This window comes from Pituophis catenifer, unplaced genomic scaffold (genome assembly GCF_029215685.1).
Source record: "Pituophis catenifer annectens isolate HBS135680 unplaced genomic scaffold, rPitCat1.0.hap2 SCAF_1, whole genome shotgun sequence".
NCBI lineage: Eukaryota > Metazoa > Chordata > Lepidosauria > Squamata > Colubridae > Pituophis > Pituophis catenifer.
Window position 1 is genome coordinate 227,487,135 of NW_027256881.1, and position 19,771 is coordinate 227,506,905.

At 39.3% G+C, this 19,771-nt stretch overlaps 1 protein-coding gene across 1 annotated transcript in view; it reads left to right on the plus strand.

Moving 5' to 3' along the window:
- The first annotated feature begins 1,158 nt into the window (after positions 1-1,158).
- CNTNAP5 (contactin associated protein family member 5) overlaps positions 1,159-19,771 on the plus strand; it is a 424,307-nt gene continuing 405,694 nt past the window's right edge. The window contains exon 1 of the mRNA XM_070957105.1: positions 1,159-1,240. Coding sequence (XP_070813206.1) covers positions 1,159-1,240 — 82 coding nt within the window. The remainder of the gene's footprint in view (positions 1,241-19,771) is intronic.

The window sequence follows — 19,771 nt, forward strand, 5'->3', positions numbered from 1 at the left end:
ATATTCTTCACTTTGCATCATTGGTAGAGAGGAGGAGGTCTCAGGCTGACACTTCTTCGCCCCGTCGTCGTCGCCCCCCCCCTCACCTCCGCTTTATAAAACAGCGTCACTTTGATAATTTGGGCAGCTGAGACAAACAAATGAACCCGTCTGTCTGTCTGTCTGTCTGTCGAATGGAAAGGTAGGGTTGCTGCCGACTGCCCCCCCCTCTCCCCAGGATCTCCAAGCCAGGATCTGATCTGTATAGATGCCATTGTTTGGGTGCATTTCACACGTTCAAGGGTAGGTGTTGCTTGCGTGGCCCCTGTCTTTGCAGAGAAGAGGCGTTGATCTCACCTGGAGAAGCCCCCCCCACTTTCCCTTGGGCCCCCTTCATCCCTCCGCTCCCCCTGCCTCTTCCTCTCGAGGGGGTCCCCGAGGAAGACCGTAAACAACGCAACGCCCCCTCCTCCTCGACGCACCTGTCTCCCAAAGCTCATATTCCATCCGTGCCACCCTTTTCCCCAACCCTGCCTCAGTTGCTCTCTTCTGCTTCGTTTCGGATCCAGATAAGCCCCCCCCCCCCCCGCTTTAATATCCTGCCGGTCTCAGAGCTCCCCTTTTCTTTCTTTGATTTTCCAATGTGGCGTTTCCTTCAACATTTCGAGGTCCGAGGTGTCAATCTCTCTTCCCACACCCCCCACACCCCCCGCCCTTCTCTGCGGGCATCCTCGGCAAGAACGAGAGCGCAGGAAGAGATGCTCCGAGCGGCCAACTTCCCCGGTAACTCCGGAGCCGATCGCTTGGGCTTGGCTAAGCGGTGCTGAGAAAGGATCCTCCCCTCTCGCCGGCGCGGGAGGAGGGACGGGGAGGAGGCTGAGCAGGAGGCGGAGGGAGCGGGAAAGGCTCCTTGCGCCTATAAGGAGTTCTCCGGCTCCAGTCTTGCTGGATTCCAAAAAGCAGCTCCTGGAGGTGGATTGGCGAACCCGGCTGGCCCTTTGGCGCTTTCTTTGGCGGAGGCTTCGGCGAGAGAGGCGCCTTCTCTCGCCGCCTCGCCTCGGTCTTTTCCAACAGGCTCTGGATGTCGGATGGGAGTAAATGAGCCAAGGCAAGGAAACCAAGCCGGAGGAGCCGCGGTTTAAAATTGGAGATTAAGGAGGCAAAACACAGCCCGGGGCAATGGAGCCCGGGGCTCAACTCTTCAGCGCGGTGACTTTGCTGCTGCTCAGCGGCTGGCGTTTCGGCTTCGCGGCTTCCATCTGTAAGTATGCCCAGACTTTTTCTCCCTGCGCTTTCCGGCGAGATCTCTTCTGGGTTGGGTTTTTGCTCAAACCGAGGAAGGGGCGAGAGATCTAGCGGTTGTGGAGGGGGGGGAGGCGAGGGGGGTCCCGGGTAAAGTTAGCTTAAGCCTTCGCTGCAAATCGGCTCTCGCCTCTTTTTCCATACTTTTCGTGCCCGGAGATGAAGGAAGAAAGGAAGGAAGGTGCGGACCGGGTTTCCACCCTTTTAAAATAATAATAATAATAATAATAATAATAATAATAATAATAATAATAATAATAATAATAATAATAATAATAATAATAATAATAATAATAATAATCGAAGTTGCAGAAATCTCAGCATCCTTTTGCCCCCCCCCCGCCCCCGTCCCCCCGTGCGACAATTCTCTGGCTAGTCTGGTCGGAAGTGAGTTGGCTTCTCCTGGGGGTCTTCGGATAAATGGCTGGTGTTCTGTATTCCTGCGTGAAGGCTTCGTTTCCCTTGCAGAGTGAGGATGGTTCCTTTGGCTGTCTTAAAGATTTCTAATTCAACACACACACACACACACACACACACACACACACACACACACACACACACCTTTTCCAAATGGATATTGGAATGATTATTTTGGTAATTACAGAGTCATGGTGTCTCTTCTGCTCTTCTTCCAGTTGCCCCGTGTAATCCTGGCTCTTCTCTTTTTAGACGGGATCAGTATCTGCACTGCTGCTTCAGGTTGGTTTCCCCAAGCCAGGGTTAACCACAACAGCCTTCCATAACATGGTGGTCTTCAAACATATTAGGTTATATAACTCCCACCTTCCTTGGACAACATGGTCAATGGTTTACTGGCTTAGAAGTAGTTGGAGGCTGCCAGTTTGAGGAAGACTAAACTCCGTCCCAATGTTGAAGAAGCATCACATTGAGACTTGAAGCACATGTGATTATTAAATAATGTATGAATAGTTTTTGGTATAGTTTTTTTTTTTTTTTTTTTTTTAAGAAGAAGAAAAGGCACTGGTATAATTTTAAAACTACTAGTCACTCATGGGTTCCTTGCTGCTTCCATGTCACATGCAAGGCTTGGACTATACTGATTTTCCCTTGAAAAGAAATCCCTGAACTGTTCCTTGCATTATTGCTATTTGATGGGTTTGGTTAGATATTGCTAGTCAATTGTTGTGATAAAGCATTTGTGGGTGTAGATTGCCAGTGCCAATGAGAGGGACAGGGCTATACCTTTTCAGATATTTATATCCATCCAGGAATGGAGTCACTTTCTCACCTTGACCCTTGAACGTAGCTCAGGGCAGGGAGTGCTCCTAAAGAATGGTTTCCAGTATGCTGAGTCAGAAAAGAAGTCCCATTTAGCGGATGGGTTCTCATTCCTCCGAATGGCTGGATTGGAGAATAATGCACTGTTGATATGTTGTTTGGGAAGATGACATGGACAAAATAACACCACACCAGAAGCTCTGCAATGTGTCAGTAACAAACAGTGCTTAGCAGAAGTGACTGAGAACATAACTGTTCGCTGAAGTCATGCAAGATTTTAATCCCGTTCACAAATTTATGCAGATTAGAACATCGGCAAATTTTCAAGAATGGGACCAGTTGGTAGGACACATTTTAACCAGTGCCTTGCCTGTGTTTTATTCACTGAGTGCCATTAAGCACAGGGAAAATATATTTGGAACAAATGAATTATACTCTTTATGCCTTGATGGAAAGGAATGAGTTGTTTCTTGAGTTCCTAATAGCTTTTTGAACGCTAGAGGTCACTCTTACCTTTTTGATTCCCTTCCTTGAAATTGGGGGGAGGGGGTGCTAAAAGAAATATATTTCAGATATCTACCCAGTTGAAGAAATGGGCTACTCTGAATAAAAAGGAATGCAATAAGCTTCATGAATGACTCTCTTGTGGGTGTGCCTTCAGGTTGGATTTTAATGAATAAAAATAGTAAGCAGGCAGTAAAACTTCTTTCTACCTGGAGTAATGGCTAATATGGTTTAATAACATTCTGGAATGCTAAGTGGGAAGCGATTTAACCAACAAGTCTTACTATTACCCAGTTTGTAATAAAGTTAATTCGAATATCGGTTAAAAGAAAACTCTGAGTTAATGAGCTTTACTATTTCTTGGTTGACACTTTAATTTCCCCGTACCAGTAAACATTTCCACTGAACACTGAAACTGCTCTCTAAATATTTGGGATTTTATCTTTGTAAAGCAGAGTGATCAATTCTTTTATTGTACTATATACAATTCTTATGCATTCATTAAGCAACGGATTTAACAGGATGTTTTCCCTCAGGAGCATTTGGGAAAGTTATTCCATAAAACAGCCACCGTTACTATTTTCCATACATTTTCCCACTCTTTTGAATGGTTTGGGGGAATAGGCAAAATCATTGTTTTCAGCTATTATGAAACTTTTTTTCCCCTTCGCTTCAACCGGGTGTTGTTCAAAATCGAAAACTGAAATAATAATCTCTCTGTCTACTTTTCACTCTTTGAAATGCCAGATCATGCTTTGTAATCTTTTAATTCATTCTATTCATTCGTAATTGTTTCATTAGAAAGTAGACAGTTATCCAAGGACTAGAATGCTTCCATTTCATTAGTGATGTTTTAGGAAGCATGCAAAATGTTCTTTTGGAATGACTATCTGGATGGATTTAGGGTTGATTCCTGCATGCTTATTTGATAGCAAGCCTCAGAATAGTCAGTAGCATTATTGATTATTTGATTATTTGAAATGATATCACAAAGAAAGATACCAAGTTTGAGGATCCATGAGTTAACTTTGCATATTCAAATCATCAACAGCCGTTAGACGTCTGGTACTCTGCAAATTTGTAATGTCTTCAGCTTCACTTTAATGTGAAGCTGAAGAATGTGGATGCACTTCAACAGAGCACCCACTATCCCAGTGGCTCCCACAAACTTCCAAGAGAAAAATCAGTGCTTTTCATAACTCCACCAATATTTAATGCAATCCATACCCAAAGCCTAGCTACGGTAGTCAGTTTACCTTTTCGTCTGTCCATATAAGTTGTCAATTGAAATACACAGGAAGAATCTTGGTTTAGCAGAAAATAAATTGTAATGATTAAAAGTCAAACTCTGTTGTTGGGAAATCGAGCTCTTGGCAGTTTCAGAAAAGAAGAAGAATCAAAGTTCTGAAGGGGATCAGAGAAAGGTCGCTTAGATCTAACCTCTGAGCCAAGGTGTACTTTTCAAGACTTTAATAGATTAGCCCCATGTCAATCCAGATCATAGGATTCTGTGGAAAATGTTTGGTATCTGAATGCGCCAGCTGAATAAGAAATAGCCTTTACACAGTTCCCAGTATTTTGTAGGGCAGATTTTTCTTGATCTCAACTATTTTTGTACAAACCAACCACATTTAAAATAAGATCTATATTGAAAGTAAAGAACAACAAAACATGAGTGCTTGAATTAGTATGTATGTCACAGAAGCAAAGATAGTTTGTGAGGAAGAATAATGAACGGTGTTGGTTTAAACAATGAATGTGTGTGTGTGTGTGTGTGTTTTTTTTTTTTTTTACTTCCTCCTCCCAACACTTTTATTTCTCATCTTTAATGCTTGCTTAACTCTGTTTATCCTGGAAATGAATAATCTGATGTGTAGGTGACTACGTGTGCGTGAGAAAGAGAGAGCTATTTGTTTCCTTACCATGTGTTAGATTATATCCTATCTTTCATTTCTTTGATTCTTGGTACACTGCATTAAAAAGAGATTTTCCTGCTTGTTTATCTGCTTGATCAGCATATAATTTGATTATAACATTTCCTGAGCTATTTTCTTAGTAATTTCAACAATGGGCTATACAGGAGGTCAGTAGACAGTGTTACAAAAATGACTTTTCCTAATGCATTTCCAGAAATATTTCAGTCTTGCTCCATCAAAGCCCTTTATTAGATTACTACAATAGTAATGAGATTTCTCCCCAGGATTCTAATTGCTGGGAAATAGATATAGCATTCATTAGTGTGTGTTTCTATTTTATCATGTTTGTAATGGGTATGATTTTAATAGTGATATCCTTGTCCACTTATAAGAAGAACTTTCTGCTTAACCTTGGGGTTTCTAGAAGCTTTCTTATACCTATTTCTTTTAGTAATCCTTTTTCCTATTTTTTTTTTATAATTAGTACTTTTGGAAGATGGCGTTTGTAGCAAGTTTGTCCATATAGGCAGCCAAATAAAGCATTCATTACTAATTCCTTTCAGTTGCAGATCTCTCTGGATATTCTGGATAAATTGAAATGATTGCAAAGGGAGGGAAAAATATCTGTTTCTGAGATATGGTAAAACAGCAGAAGCGATGTGTCGGCTGACGCGCATGGACTGAACTACGGAACTAGAAGTTTCGTTTCTGATTTCAAATTTTCAGCATACTACTGTAGGATTGGAGGCAATGCTGCTGATATGCCCTTGGATGCTCACTCAGCCAACATCCTTTGTTGTGTGATAGGAGGATGCTAAATCCACTTTGTCCTATTCTATGTATGCAGTTGGAGCAACCTACATAGTGGCAGTCTTTTCGATATAAAGGTTAATATGTCTTTAACAAGATTATATAGAAACACAGAGAATGAAATTTAAGGGGGGGGGCACCACCATCCAGCCTATAATGATTACCACAACATGTAATAATTTACCATGCTGCAATAATTTTGTGACCTGTTTTATTGAAATATTGTTATACTACAGTCACTGTGAAGGCGGAGTAAACTTGGAGAAGGACATTGTTTGCAATATCAACCAGGAAAGTAGAGAGACCAGTTGCTACAGATAAAACCATAGACTTTTTCTTTTCTCTTCCCACACTTTCTTACTGGATTTTGTTGCTCTCGGAGCATAGAGAAAGGGGCTTGGTTTGTGAATGCTTACTCTCATTTGATAAAAAGATTCAAGTAGATGTATTAAAAGACCAGCTATGGAAAATGCAACTGAAGTGATAATAAGAAGACCAGAGCTCTGATGATGATGATGATGATGATGATGATGATGATGATGATGATCATCATCATCATCATCATCATCATCATCATCATCATCATCATCGCTGCTGTTGTTGTTGTTGCTGTCGTCATTGTCATTGTCATTGTTGTTGTTATTCATCACATAGTCAACCAGATGCTTATACTGGATGTGGCATTTTTCCCCCACCTATTGAGTCCTTCCCAAGGACCTGGCAAATGCAGATATTATTGTTTAATGATGTTAAAAAGGTTGTAAGCTGATCTAGAGTAAAGCTTCTGCAATTGACCAATGGTGATTTTGTCAATGCAGATAGTGTTCCAGTGATGCTCCAGTTGTTTTGAGATTGTACCCAAGTTGCCTACCGCTATTGGCACTATTTTTGCTTTTCCTTTCCCAGACTTGCTCTACTTCTATTATTGTTATTCGTAATCACTTCTACTTACTTTTAAACTTCTAATGATTATTTCACTTGGATTGGAATAATGAAGTTTTTGTGATGTTCTTTAATATGTTTCTTAATTGCACTCCTATTATTCGTTGGTCTTTCAGGTTCTGACATAACTTTAAGAGTAGGAGGCAATGCATTTATTATCTTAAAAGTCATTGGACTACTTGTCACTATTAAAATAACAGCAGCAACTTTTCTAAGTAGGGAATATTTTGTTATGGAGTACATATCGCTTCTGAATGTTATCTGTGCAAATAGTATGGCTGCTAATGTTTTTTTAAACAAAACAAAACTGCAGCTAATGCACTGGATCTAGTAGCAATATTAACATGCAGAAGTAGTGTTCAAAAGAAACCATTGGATTTCATTTGTTTAATTTTGAAACCCTCAAAGTTTATATAGTACAAGTTTAAATGGATTCTGACCATTCAAAATTTCTTCAATTTTGATGAACCAAAACCTGGTTTGGTGGAGAAAAAATGATGGAGTTTGGCAGGTGATTGATCAGGATCCCAATATTTGCTATCTTTCTCTGTCCCTCACCTGCTAGTCTGCTGTTAGTCACTGCCCTCTATGTTTTTATTCCACCCTCCCACTCTTAAAGAATAGTACCTTACTGCAGTAAAACATAACATTTATACTTGCCTGGCTAGGTGGCTCAGTGGCTAAAACACTGAGCTTATCAATCAGAAAGGTCGGCAGTTCAGCGGTTCAAATCCCTAGTATGCGTGAACAGGGGGTTGGACTAGATGACCTCCAAGGTCCCTCCCAACTCTGTTACTGTTAGCTGTTACTACCCCATAAAGCTATGTGGAATCCACATTCTAAACAGAATCCATTTAGTTATTTTTTATATACTTCATTTTCTTAGATCATACATCAGAGTTTGCTGGGTCATCCTCAGAACAAGAGTCTAGAATAATAAATAGTAACAAAGAAGGACAATGTAAGTAAGTATTTTGATATAACTAAAAAAAAACAACAAAAAAAACACCAACCCAACCTTTTGAAAATCTCAAGAGATAGTAGAATTTGCATGAAAAGAAGATACGAGAACAAAGTAAATAAACCTGGACAAGCTTTTATCTCTCTGTGTATGCATACATAAGCATTCACATTTGCGTACATTTTTATTTAAAAACAGAAACCCAGTTTTGACAATACATATTCAATGTTTATATTCAGCCATAGGATTTTTTAAAAAATGATCTTGCTGAATAAAATAATATCCATAGAAGAAATGATAAGGTTTATTTCCGCACTTTTTCCTTTACTGTGATAGGTATGGAGTCATTTCGTTCCACTCCACAAAGTTCTACTTTTTTTGGAAAAGTGAATTCCAAAAACTGAGGAAACCTTTAGCAATTCTTTCAGAATATTCGTAGCGTTGAACACTTTGAGACTGCTTTACATACAGAAAAAGTGAGACTGCTAGGAAGCTTTAAATTTCAACCGTTTCCTGGATAGTGAAAAAAATAATTCTGGTAGCTAGGCAGCAGCTTATTAGAATGTGTGGTACCCCAATTTTTCACCCTTATTAGTGGTACAATAGGAAAATCTGGATCAAGGTATCTGAATTTGCCATACAGGGCTGCTTTGCTCTTCTCAAATATGTATGATGCAGCTACTACGTGGTTATCCATGCCAAATATCTTTAGCAGAGGCATAACTTGAAAGGTAATCAGGACAGGAAGTTATAATGAAGTTTAATTATCTCATACATATTTCTACATAATGGTTAAGCTACACAAAATGTAGGAGATCCATGTTCAGAGCTTATCAGGGTTTTAAATCTATATTTAAAGTAGTTATAGAGAATATCAGCGTTATAACTGCAACCCTGGCAAGACAGTGTAGTTAAAATTTCTTGCCTGTTCCATTTGCTAATTCACTTCCATACATATACATATACATATACATATACATATACATATACATATACATATACATATACATATACATACATATATATACATACACATACATGCATACATACACATACATACATACATACATACATACATACATACATACATACATATATATATATATATATATATATATATATATATATATATATATATATATTTGTTGGGTATGTAGCCTTGCTGTGAAATGTAATTTGGCTCCAGATTTCTATAGATTTATTTCCATGGGCAAGTCCGTCTGATTATCAGTATTAATATCATGGGGCTTTCTCCCTCTTCAGTCCCCTTTGAAGGAATAGCTTTGTTTGGATACTTGGATATTTTGTTCAGTTGTGAACCTCAAACTGATCTTGAAATATTGTCTTAGAGCAACATGATTGGATTGGTGGGGCACAGATTTGAGAGTATTCCTTGCACATGCTTGCAAATGTTTACCATAGTAAGAGTGTCATGGTAACTGGTCATAAAGCATCCATTTATTGCCTTGCTTCCTACTAATCTCTCCTTAGCTTTGTCTTTGGAAGTGTGCACATCCATCCAGAAACAATCTTAACTACTAGGTTATCTATTTTTCATTTTTCATTTCTCAAAATGCACATACGCCTGGAAATAATGATGGTGCCAAAAGCTGAAGTTTTGCGTTGCAGATGGCCGGTTTCTATCGTTATCATCTGAAAGAAAAAATAAATAAAATAAAATCAAGGAAAGGAAACTGGAAAGATCTAGAGGAGGTGCCTGTGGCCACAGCATGATTTTGGACAAAACTCACAGTTGGGAGTGCTCCAAAAATGATATTATGGAATTTATTTATTTTATTTATTTAAGAGAATTTATATGGCCTCCCACTCACTTTCAGTGACTTTGAGATGCTTACAAATAATGCAAGAGTTCAAATAAAACTATTTGGTATGACTTCTTTTCTCTGCGCTGTTCTATTTTTTGGCACATTTATCTCCTTGTGAGCAGATTCTGTCCTTGTTTTGTAAAACCTGAAAAACTGTTTACTAATGAACATATGTGAAACAATGTTTATTGATTTTCTTTATTTCTATGTCAGCAATTTTCTCATAGCTGAGAAACCAGCACTGTGTCTATCTATTGTCTATAAATTATACAGCGTAGAGAAAAAGTAGGTTAATGAACACTAACATTCATTATTCTTTTTTTCTCCCCCTCAGAGTTAATGTCCACAATCTAGTGTACAGACAAATACACTAAGGGTTCATTGAAATTAGTAAGATTTAACATGTGCAAATGTGTTCTGGATTGTACCAACTGTGTCTCCCTGATTGGTTCAGGTGAGAGGACCTCTCATCATCATGCCCCCATTAAATCGTGTGTGTGTGTGTGTGTGTGTGTGTGTGATTTTTTTTAACTATTCCCCATAAACACTCCCAAATGGAACTTCCCAGCAATGTTTCTAATGTTGGAAAGCAAGCAACAGAAAAAACAATGGCTTAGATAAGTTGGAGCAAATGTAGCTATCTACCTCTATCAAAGTAATTTTGATACAGCTCTAATGATACCTCTATTGACCCCAGTTAGCCTTCATTCCCCACCATGGGTTAAGTTCATCATCATGATAATGAATGGGGATCTCTGCCTGGTTCTGCTTTGCTACTGTCTAACTACAGTGTCTGCAGATCCATTCAAGTTAGGGCCTTTGTATTCACCTCATTCGGAGCCAAATTTGTCACAAGCCTTCTAAGTTTAAGCAAACAAACCATTTTCTAAAGACTTTGTCTGAAATAGGCAATCCCATTGGGGGTTACTCCCTGTGTAATTAAACTCTGCTTTCCCAGTCAAATCTCAGAGGCCCTGGCCCTCGAAGAAGAGAGTGTCATCAAAGCAATCAACATGCATCTGAGAAACAGGCAGACTCCTGTGTACAGTGCTGGATAGATGTCACTGATAATTAATTCACTTGTATTAATCCTTTCCTTGCTTTTTCTAATTGCTTTGCACAGATTCTTATGGGCCAGTTCTACCATCTGTTCTGCAGATCGGTAGAATTGATTGAGTTTTAAGTGGTAACAACGGTGCCGCTCAGAACCAAGAGAACACAGTGGATGCCAAAATACTGCCATATTTTATTTTTAACAATCCAAGCTGTTATGCAATTTAAAAAGAATAACCACCACAAATTCAGGAGCATGATAATGAAATGGCCCTGATAGACAGATGTTCAGTAGGCTTCTTCTCTCAACCCTGGCCACAAACTGCTATCTCAAAACATAGAGGAGGGGAGGACACACACAACAAGAGAGGTGAAAAGATTCCTTGAAGTCATTTTAGGATTTTTGGTTGATTTGTTTCCATAAGAGCCTACTAGTACTAGTTATTATTTTTCGCAGCAAAACTGTTGTGATATTTTTGGTACCGACAAGTATTTTCTAAACTTTTGAACAGTGTTTTCAAATCACTAGCCTACATTATTTAATAATTCTTGTCCTTGGTGTTGGTTGGTTGCTTGCAGACATTTCGTTATCCAATATTTGCAAGCAAACAACCAAGCTCAGAGAGCACCAAGGATTTCAAATTTCAACCCTGAGCTACAGATATTCTCTTCCTATAATTCTTGAATACATTTTTAAGGTAATGGGGAACTTTGATCCCCCCAATTTTGGGTGACAAAATTATATTGGAAGAAGGAAATGGATGAGATATAGCTTACTTGATGTGAGCTTGTCCCTCTACCGAACTCAGTTTCGGTTAACTCCATATTTGTTAACAAGGCTAGTGAACACCGTTCTGAAATATATATTCAACTCCTCATTCCTTCTCATCACTTATGCCCTTGCTTCTATGCATCCTCAAAATTGGACACGGGATATTCAGCCATGTCAATGATAAAATCCTACTAAATTTAGAAATACTTAGGTCTGCCAATAGTTGTTTGTCACTGGGAGGTAGTGTTAGTGAACAGACCAGGGCTGTCAAACTCACAGCCCATGGGCGCTGGTCACGCCCACGTTCAGTTTAGTGAAGAGGAAAAAAAAAGTCACGATATGTCACATGACATCACCGTGATAATAAGAGTTTGACACCTTTGGGTATTTGACGATACCCAACTCTAGCTGATTCTCCTTTTGATATATTCTTGGCTTTTCCAGACAGCTCTCATTGTCCCCTCATCCCATGCCTAGAATTTTTCCATAAGCCCTTCCCATAGAGCTTTGCCCACAGAAGCTCATATATGTGTAAATTATGAACACAATCTTTTGGATAAATATAGCAGGTAAACAGTTAAGGCTCAAGGGGTGTCTCGTGCCCCTTTTCTGCTCTCGTGACCTTCAAGACACCACTTTTATACACAGTGGTATAAAAAAATCTAACTTTTTCAGTCTTTAGGAAGGACCAGCTATTTTCTTTGCTGCCTTGGTAGTACAGTGGTCTAAGGCACCCTGTTATTAAGCTGGTTATTAAGACCAGCTGCCTGCAATTACTGCAGGTTCGAATCTCGCCAAGGCTCAAGGTTGTCTCAGCCTTCCATCCTTTCTAAGGTGGGTAAATTGAGGACCCAGTTGTGGGGGCAATAAGCTGACTTTGTATAAATATACAAAAGAATGAAGGCTATTGCTGAGCGCATTGTAAGCTGCCCTGAGTCTCCGGAGAAGGGCGGCATATAAATCAAAATTAAAAAAAAAAAAAGAAGAAGATCACCTGGAAGACCCATTGGGAAAGAAATAGCTTTTAGTGATCATTGCGATCCTCTTCCTTTTTGCCAGTAGCCCCTGAGAATATAGCAGAGGGATAAATACATTTTTTTACTTCAATTATGCTTCCATTTGCATACCAATAGAATTAATGCAGAATTAGTCAGAGGGGCCATTCATAGGATATCATGGTTTAAGGTTATAGAAACAAGCTTGCACAAGCCTGGAATTCCTTCCAACACAATGTCCTTTCTATTCTTTAGTTGTATAAAGAAAAATGAAATCAAAGCTTTCCTCTTAGCACTAATTATAGTTCTTTTGCGCACAGAGGAGTGTGCTTTCATCTAAAAAAAATGTTGTTTGCTAAAATAAACTCGTGTCTTTACTCACAACAGTTGGAACAGCCTCTCTCTAATACTCAGATATGGGATAACTTTATATCTCAATCTGGTCAGCAATATAATATGAGATGTAAGTTTATAATATAAATAATTCCTCCTCCTCTCTATCCCAACTTTTAAAACATGGAAAGATCAGGATTATGTTTTCTAGGCAAAACATATTACCAAATTCCAACAGATGATAGTGCACCTAACACCAGGCAGAGAATATGGGAAACATTAGTTTAGGTTTTTCCCCTACTTGGTCCTCTGAATGCTATAGGTTAAAATAACTTATTTTAGCCAACTATATTGACCACCAGAAGGTATTTTCAGCTTTATTGAAATTTGTCCAATCTACCTCTAACTGATGAATCTCAATAAGGATGCATTCAGTCACATACTGCCACTTTGTGATCTGTATACATTGTTCAGAATATCTATTCTGGATATGTATAAACATAGATAAATTTGCCCCCTCCATGTTTGGGGATCAGGGTGAAGGTGGGTCATGCAAAACCTCATACATGGAAAACATGATATAAGGCAACATCCATATCTCTCTACTCTGAGAGCCTTAGGAAAGTAGGGGGACTGCAGGTACCATTTTGACAGATTTTATTTTACCCTGCTAGCATATCTACACACATAGGAAGGAAAAGAAATAGTTGCTGCAAAAAAAACCCTCCATGCTGTGCAGATTTTCATTAATTTCAAGAGAAATATAAACAAGAGCTAATAATTTCTAAGCCAGTAACGGAAGATGCTATCATAAGAATTCTAAGCAGGATGGCTAGGGCATAGCTCGATTTGTATTAAAGCAAATCTTCTTAAAGAAACTTGAAAGGAAGTTGAAGGTGAAATTAAGAATCCATTTAGACACACACACACACACACACACACACACACACACACACACACATTTAAAAAAAACCAATCTAATGAAATATTTAGAAGCCTTGATCATTTTTTCCCCTACACTTTGATCTGCATTCTACTAATGGGGTGGGGAGCAAAGGGTAGTAGTACTACTTGTAGTAATTTGTGCTTAGTTTTTCAGAAGTCAGTGGGTGGAGACATTCAAGCCTGTCTCACATTTGTCGCTGGATTTCTTTGTTTTCAGCACTAATTAGCTGAATTAGACGCTGCACGTAGTGGATTTTTTTTAGTAGACCTGAAAACTTAGTCTCTCATATATTTACCCTAAGTTAATTTGTAACAAGAACACTGCTTGTTAAACCATGAGTTTAACAAATATAATCCTAATTTTAATAGTTAAGTAAACCTGCTTGGAGAATGTTCTCTCATGCAGTTGGTCCTCAATGTACAACCACGATTGAGCTTGGAATTTGAGTTGTAAATAATTGCAGTTGTAAGTCAAGGTACCACATGACCTAACTTGAAGTTTTGACTGATTTTTACAACAGTCATTAAGTGAATGTGAGGGTTGTTGAGCAAACCCTTCCCTCCCCCATGGGTATTTTTTGCTGGAAATCAGAAGTAAATACTGTAAACAGACATAACAACTTCATAAATTGCATTCATGTGACTGCGGGACATTGCAAATGGCCATAAATGTGAGCTGGTTGCCAAGTCTTTGAAATGCAATTGTGTGACTTCAAAGAGGGGAGTATAGTAGTCATAACTTTGAAAAGGAGTTATAAGTAGCTTTTGTGGGTGGTCCATCATAACTTTAAATGGTTGTTAAGCAATCAGTCATAAGTGAAGGACAACCTGCACTGCCTCCTATGTAGTAGAAATCCTGGGATAGTTATGAGCAAAACTTCGAGCAACTTTTTTCAACAGTGTCTTCTTTCCCACCACATTCTCCCCAAGGCTCAGCTGAAGATGATAGTTTTGCTGTTTATGCCATTTAATCTTTGGTAATGCTAAGCATGGAATGTTATATTGCAATGACAAGGTCTACTATGTACTATGTATCCACTGTTGTACTTCGTTGTCACCTGCTCAGGTCTCCTTTCCCCCTTCTGGGCTAGTGGAGAAAATTTAAAAAAAAAAAAGAAGCAAGTGGCCCAGGAGATTAGGACCAGGACCAGGAACAAGGTGGAAAGGGAGGCTGTTAAACCAACTTTTTGCATGTTTTAGAATAATATAGTCACCATATTCCTCTCTCTTATGAAATAGGGATTACAATATGGTGATACAAGCAGCAAACACATAGTTATTTTTCTACTTATCATATCTGCTGATAGATGCTCAGCGGCCATCTTCAAAATGATCCTTCCTTGCTGGAGGTGGGAGATGAGGGTGAGTCAAAGGACCATTTGTAGGGCATCTACTGTAGAAGATAAAATATCTTGGTTCACTCAGAGTTGGACTCCAACTGGACACGTCATGTCAAGGTGCTGGAAACATGGTTGTATGTGGCTACCTAGGATAAATTTGATTCTGTAAGCGCTGAGCATGTGAAAGGGATCCTATTTATTAGGTCTCTGTCCCTTCTGCTTTTGAAGGCCATGTGGGAGAGAGCATCTAGTTGGGTAGTAATCTTCAAAGAGAATGAATGTTGGTACATCCCCTTTTCTGGACCCAACTGTTCTGGACAAGTTTTGCAAACTTCCAATGTTACATGGACCTTCTCAGTCAAGTTTCAGGCTAGGATGCTTGGCCATGTTTGCTAATGACCTCTATCAGAACTGATATTCATTCATTCATTCATTCATTCATTCAAATCATATCCTATTATCTTGCCTGGAGGTAACTCTAGGTGGCTTATAATATAGTGGTGATTGGATGTTCTGTCTCTTCTGGATCTCTCAATAACTTTTGATAATATTGACCTTGATATCTTTCTGGATGGCCTAGAACAATTAGGAGTGTTGTAATAGTTGTCATTTCTCTGTGACTGATCCTGCTTGGTGCTTTGGGAAAGATCAAGTCTGACATGATATTGTTCTTTCATTTGGGGTCAGATATTACTACTACACTGATGATAACACAATTGCTTTCTCAATCCCATGCTTACCAAATGATGCTATTCTTTGTTTAGGTCTTGTGTTTAGAGGCTATGGGGAAGAGCAGATTTAAGCTCCTCCTAAGAAATCATAGTGCCTGTGAGTATTTCAGTCTTTGGAGCTGAAAGTTATAGTCTTCAATAGGATTTTACTTCCCTGTTTGGGACTGGTGGACAATTTTTTTTTTGGGGGGGGGAGGCATTCCTAGGCTCATAGAAGCAGGAAGCTTCTGTGTGTGTGTGTGTGTGTGTGTGTGTTCTCTCTCTCTCTCTCTCTCTCTCTCTCTCTCTCTCTCACACACACACACACACACACACACATACACACACACACACACTCACACTCCACAGTATGGAGAGAGAGAGAGAGAGAGAGAGAGAGAGAGAGAGAGAGAGAGAGAGATTTAAAAGAATAAGAACTACACACATTTTGAAAGAAAAAAGTAAGGAAAGTACTGAAAATAAGTACTAATAATAAGAAGTGAAAAAAAGTATAAAGAGATAGAGAACAGGAAAAATAGAAAAAAGAAAGGAAAGGAAAAGTTATAAAGAATCTTCTTAACAGCAGTTACAAATACATTTATATTTTGCCCTGCATGTCTAAGATTACAACATAATTTTCTTCTTTCCATAGTCTGCCCTCTCTGATCACCAAACCTATAAATCACAAGTTTTTTTTTTTTCCAGCAAAAAATCCTCAAGGAGTTTCTAGTCACTAATAAATGTTGTTATTGTCCTTTCTCTAATTAAACAAATCAATTTTTCCATCTCTTCTAATTCTGTCATCATCACCAACCATTCCTCCGTTTTGGGCATTACCGAGTCTCTTTCCATTTTTGTGCACATAATAATCTCGCAGCAGTTATCATCTATAAAAACAATCTTTCATAACTTTATTCTAATTGCCTCTCCAGTAGTCCCAAGACAAGTTCTCAATGCACTTCAATATTATTATTATTTTAGTATCATTGTATGTATTTGAAGCCAAAGTTCTCTGCCTTATGGAATTATAAAAGACCCCTTTAGTTTTAACCCTTGAGCAATTGTATCAAAGGGTTAATTGTATAATTGTATAAAAAGGTTCGTTGTATAAAATTCTTAAGGGAGGTTTCTTTTTGAGGGGGAGGGAGGTAATAAAAATTAAATTTCAGGCCTCTCAAAAAGAGGTCAATTTACCAGATGATTTAGGGAACAGAATAATGCCATCCCCAAAACTAGAGGTCACTTGATGCCATATCTAACAGCAGAAATTAAGCAAAAATTAAAAAATTAAAATAAAATAAAAATCACTTTATTGTCTCAAATTATATTACTTGCACATATGACCTGCCCTAACATTTTTAATATTTATGACATCCTGAAAAATTACTGTTATTATTTTACGATGCATATTTTTGACTCTGTGTTTATGTGTATCATCATCATCATCATCATCATCATCATCATCATCATCTGTATTGTGAATAGAAACAGGATAGAAATATAGATATTTCTCAGTCACAAGGATTCAACAATGACTTAAAGACACACACACATGAGTGTGTGAATCTTTAAGTCATTGTTGATTCCTTGTGACTGTCTGGGTTTATACTTGCAGTGTTCTTGTCAAGGTTTCAATAGAATTTACCATTGCTTCCTTCCTAGGGCTGAGGGGGAGTAACTGGCCCAAGGTCACCCAGCTGGCTTTATGACTAATATGGGACTACAGCTCACCATTTCCCACTTTCTAGCATTGTACCTTAACCAATATAACAAACTGTCTATCATATATTCTGTCTTTTTCTCTATCTCATCAAGGGAGCCATGGTGGTGCAGTAGTTACAACATAGTATTGTAGGCTAACTCATTGCTCACTGCCAGGAGTTTGATTCTCACTGGCTCAAGGTTGACTCAGCCTTCCATCCTTCTGAGGTCAGTAAAATGAGGACCCAGCTTGTTGAGAGCAATATGCTGACTCTGTAAACAGCTTAGAGAGGGCTGTGAAGCACTGTGAAGCAGTATATTAACCCCTGCCTTTCCAGGAGGGGCTACACAGTGGTGGGATTCAGCCAGTTCTCACCACTTCGGGAGAACAAGTTGTTAACTTTCTGAGCAGTTTGGTGAAGTGGTTGTTGGAAGAAATTATTAGGGCAGAGAACCGGTTGTTAAATTACTTGAATCCCACCACTGGGGCTACACCAGTGGTGGGTTGCCCCCGGTTCAGACTGGTTCTATAGAATTGGTAGTAAAACCGGCCGGAGGCTCTGCCCACTGACCCAGATGTCATCAGGAAGCTCCTGCACTTGCGCAGAAGCTTCTGCACATGTGCAGAAAGCGTATGTGCCCCACTGCGAACTGGTAATAAAGGTAAGTAGAACCCACACCAGGGCTACACCCATCTGGAAGCGTTCATTCATCTGAGCCAAAGGCTATATAGTTCTCATCCTCATCCTTATCTGCACATATTATAAAGGATGCAATACAATGTAAGATATTTACAAGTGTTCATTCAATTCTGGCTCTATAGAGCTCTTGAGCTGCATAATCATAGGGGATATTATGCAATTTCTGCAGAAGCAAGATTTTATTGTTCCTTCTCGCTGCCTAATCACTTTTAAGCTGCATACTCTTTAAGGCATTTCTAGATGAAATGACACTATACTATAGCATATACATTAAAGTGTTTCTTCTAAAGATACTGAAAATCAAAAGAATGGTATGGGTCTTTAGAAGACGTAGCATCTAGCCAAGGTCTGTAACTCAGAACATGGCAGCTTTGTCTACAAGGACACATCAGACACAGAAGCAGAGGCAGGTGTTTAGAAAGGATAAACAGGAGGATAAATGACAAAATGAACACTGTGCTGTTGCGATGCAAGCTCTGCCCTTTTGTACAAACACAAGAGGGCAGAACTTGCACTGTGGTCCAGAGAATCATGCTCAAAGAGTGTAAATGACAGTTGCAATGAATCAAGCATTACAGACGGAGCTACAATTATAACAAGTGTCTGCCATTTTGACTTTTTTGACCACCCACTGCAGACACTGTTTGTCTTTTTGGTGAAGGCATCAGATTCTGCGGATGCCTCTGCATAGAAAGGCAGCTCTGAAGTTAAGGTTTTCATGCTTATTCTCAACCAACGTGTGCTTTTCCTGCTCTAGTAGTTCACTAAGGATTTTATGTAGTTCCAACCGTTAGAGAAAGATTCTCCTAGCAATACCTCATGATTGATAGAATAGAATAGAGCTGGAAAGGACCTTGGAAGTCTTCTAGTCCAGCCCCATGCTCGAGCAAGAGACCCTATACCAGGGTCCTTTTTGACACCAAGTGCCAAAACTGGTGCACACTGGAGCATTGGAACCCAGAAAAGAGCAGCTAGCCGGTGCGCATGTGCGTGGCGGCCAGATGCTCTGCCAGGTTCCATCACGCACATGCGCGCCAGACAGCTGGTCAAGTGTGCATCCGCGTGACGGAACCCGGAAGAGCAGCTGGCGACGGCACATGCCACAGAGAGGGCTCTGTGTGCCACCTCTGGCACATGTGCCATAGGTTTGCCATCCTGGCCCTATACTATTCAGAGAAGTGGCTGTCCAGTCTCTTCTTAAAAACTCCAGTGATGAAACACCCACAATTTCTGAAGGAAAGCCATTCCACTGATTAATTGTTCTCACTGTTAGGAAGTTTCTTCTTAATTCCAGATTGCTTCTCTCTTTGATTAGTTTCCAACCATTGTTTCTTGTCCTGCCCTCTGGTGCTTTGGAGAATAAGTTGACCTCCTCCTCTTTATGGCAGCCCCTCAAATATTGGAATACTGCTATCATGCCACCCCTAGTTCTTCTTTTCTCTAGACTAGCCATACCCAAATCCTGCAACCGTTCTTCATATATTTTTGTCTCCAGGCCTTTGATCATCTTAGTTGCTCTTCTCTGAACTCAACATCTTTTTGTAGTGTGGTGACCAAAATTGGTTGCAGTATTCCAGGTGTGGTCTTACCAAAGTTTTATAAAGTGGCATTCTTGGCAGACCTGTTCTCCTTGGAATTCTTATAAAAAAGATTTACTTAGCCACTTAGGCTAGGTTTATTTCTGGTTTTTTTTAGAAAATGATTTTTCAGAGCTGGAATTATTTTCTAGCACAGGTTCATTA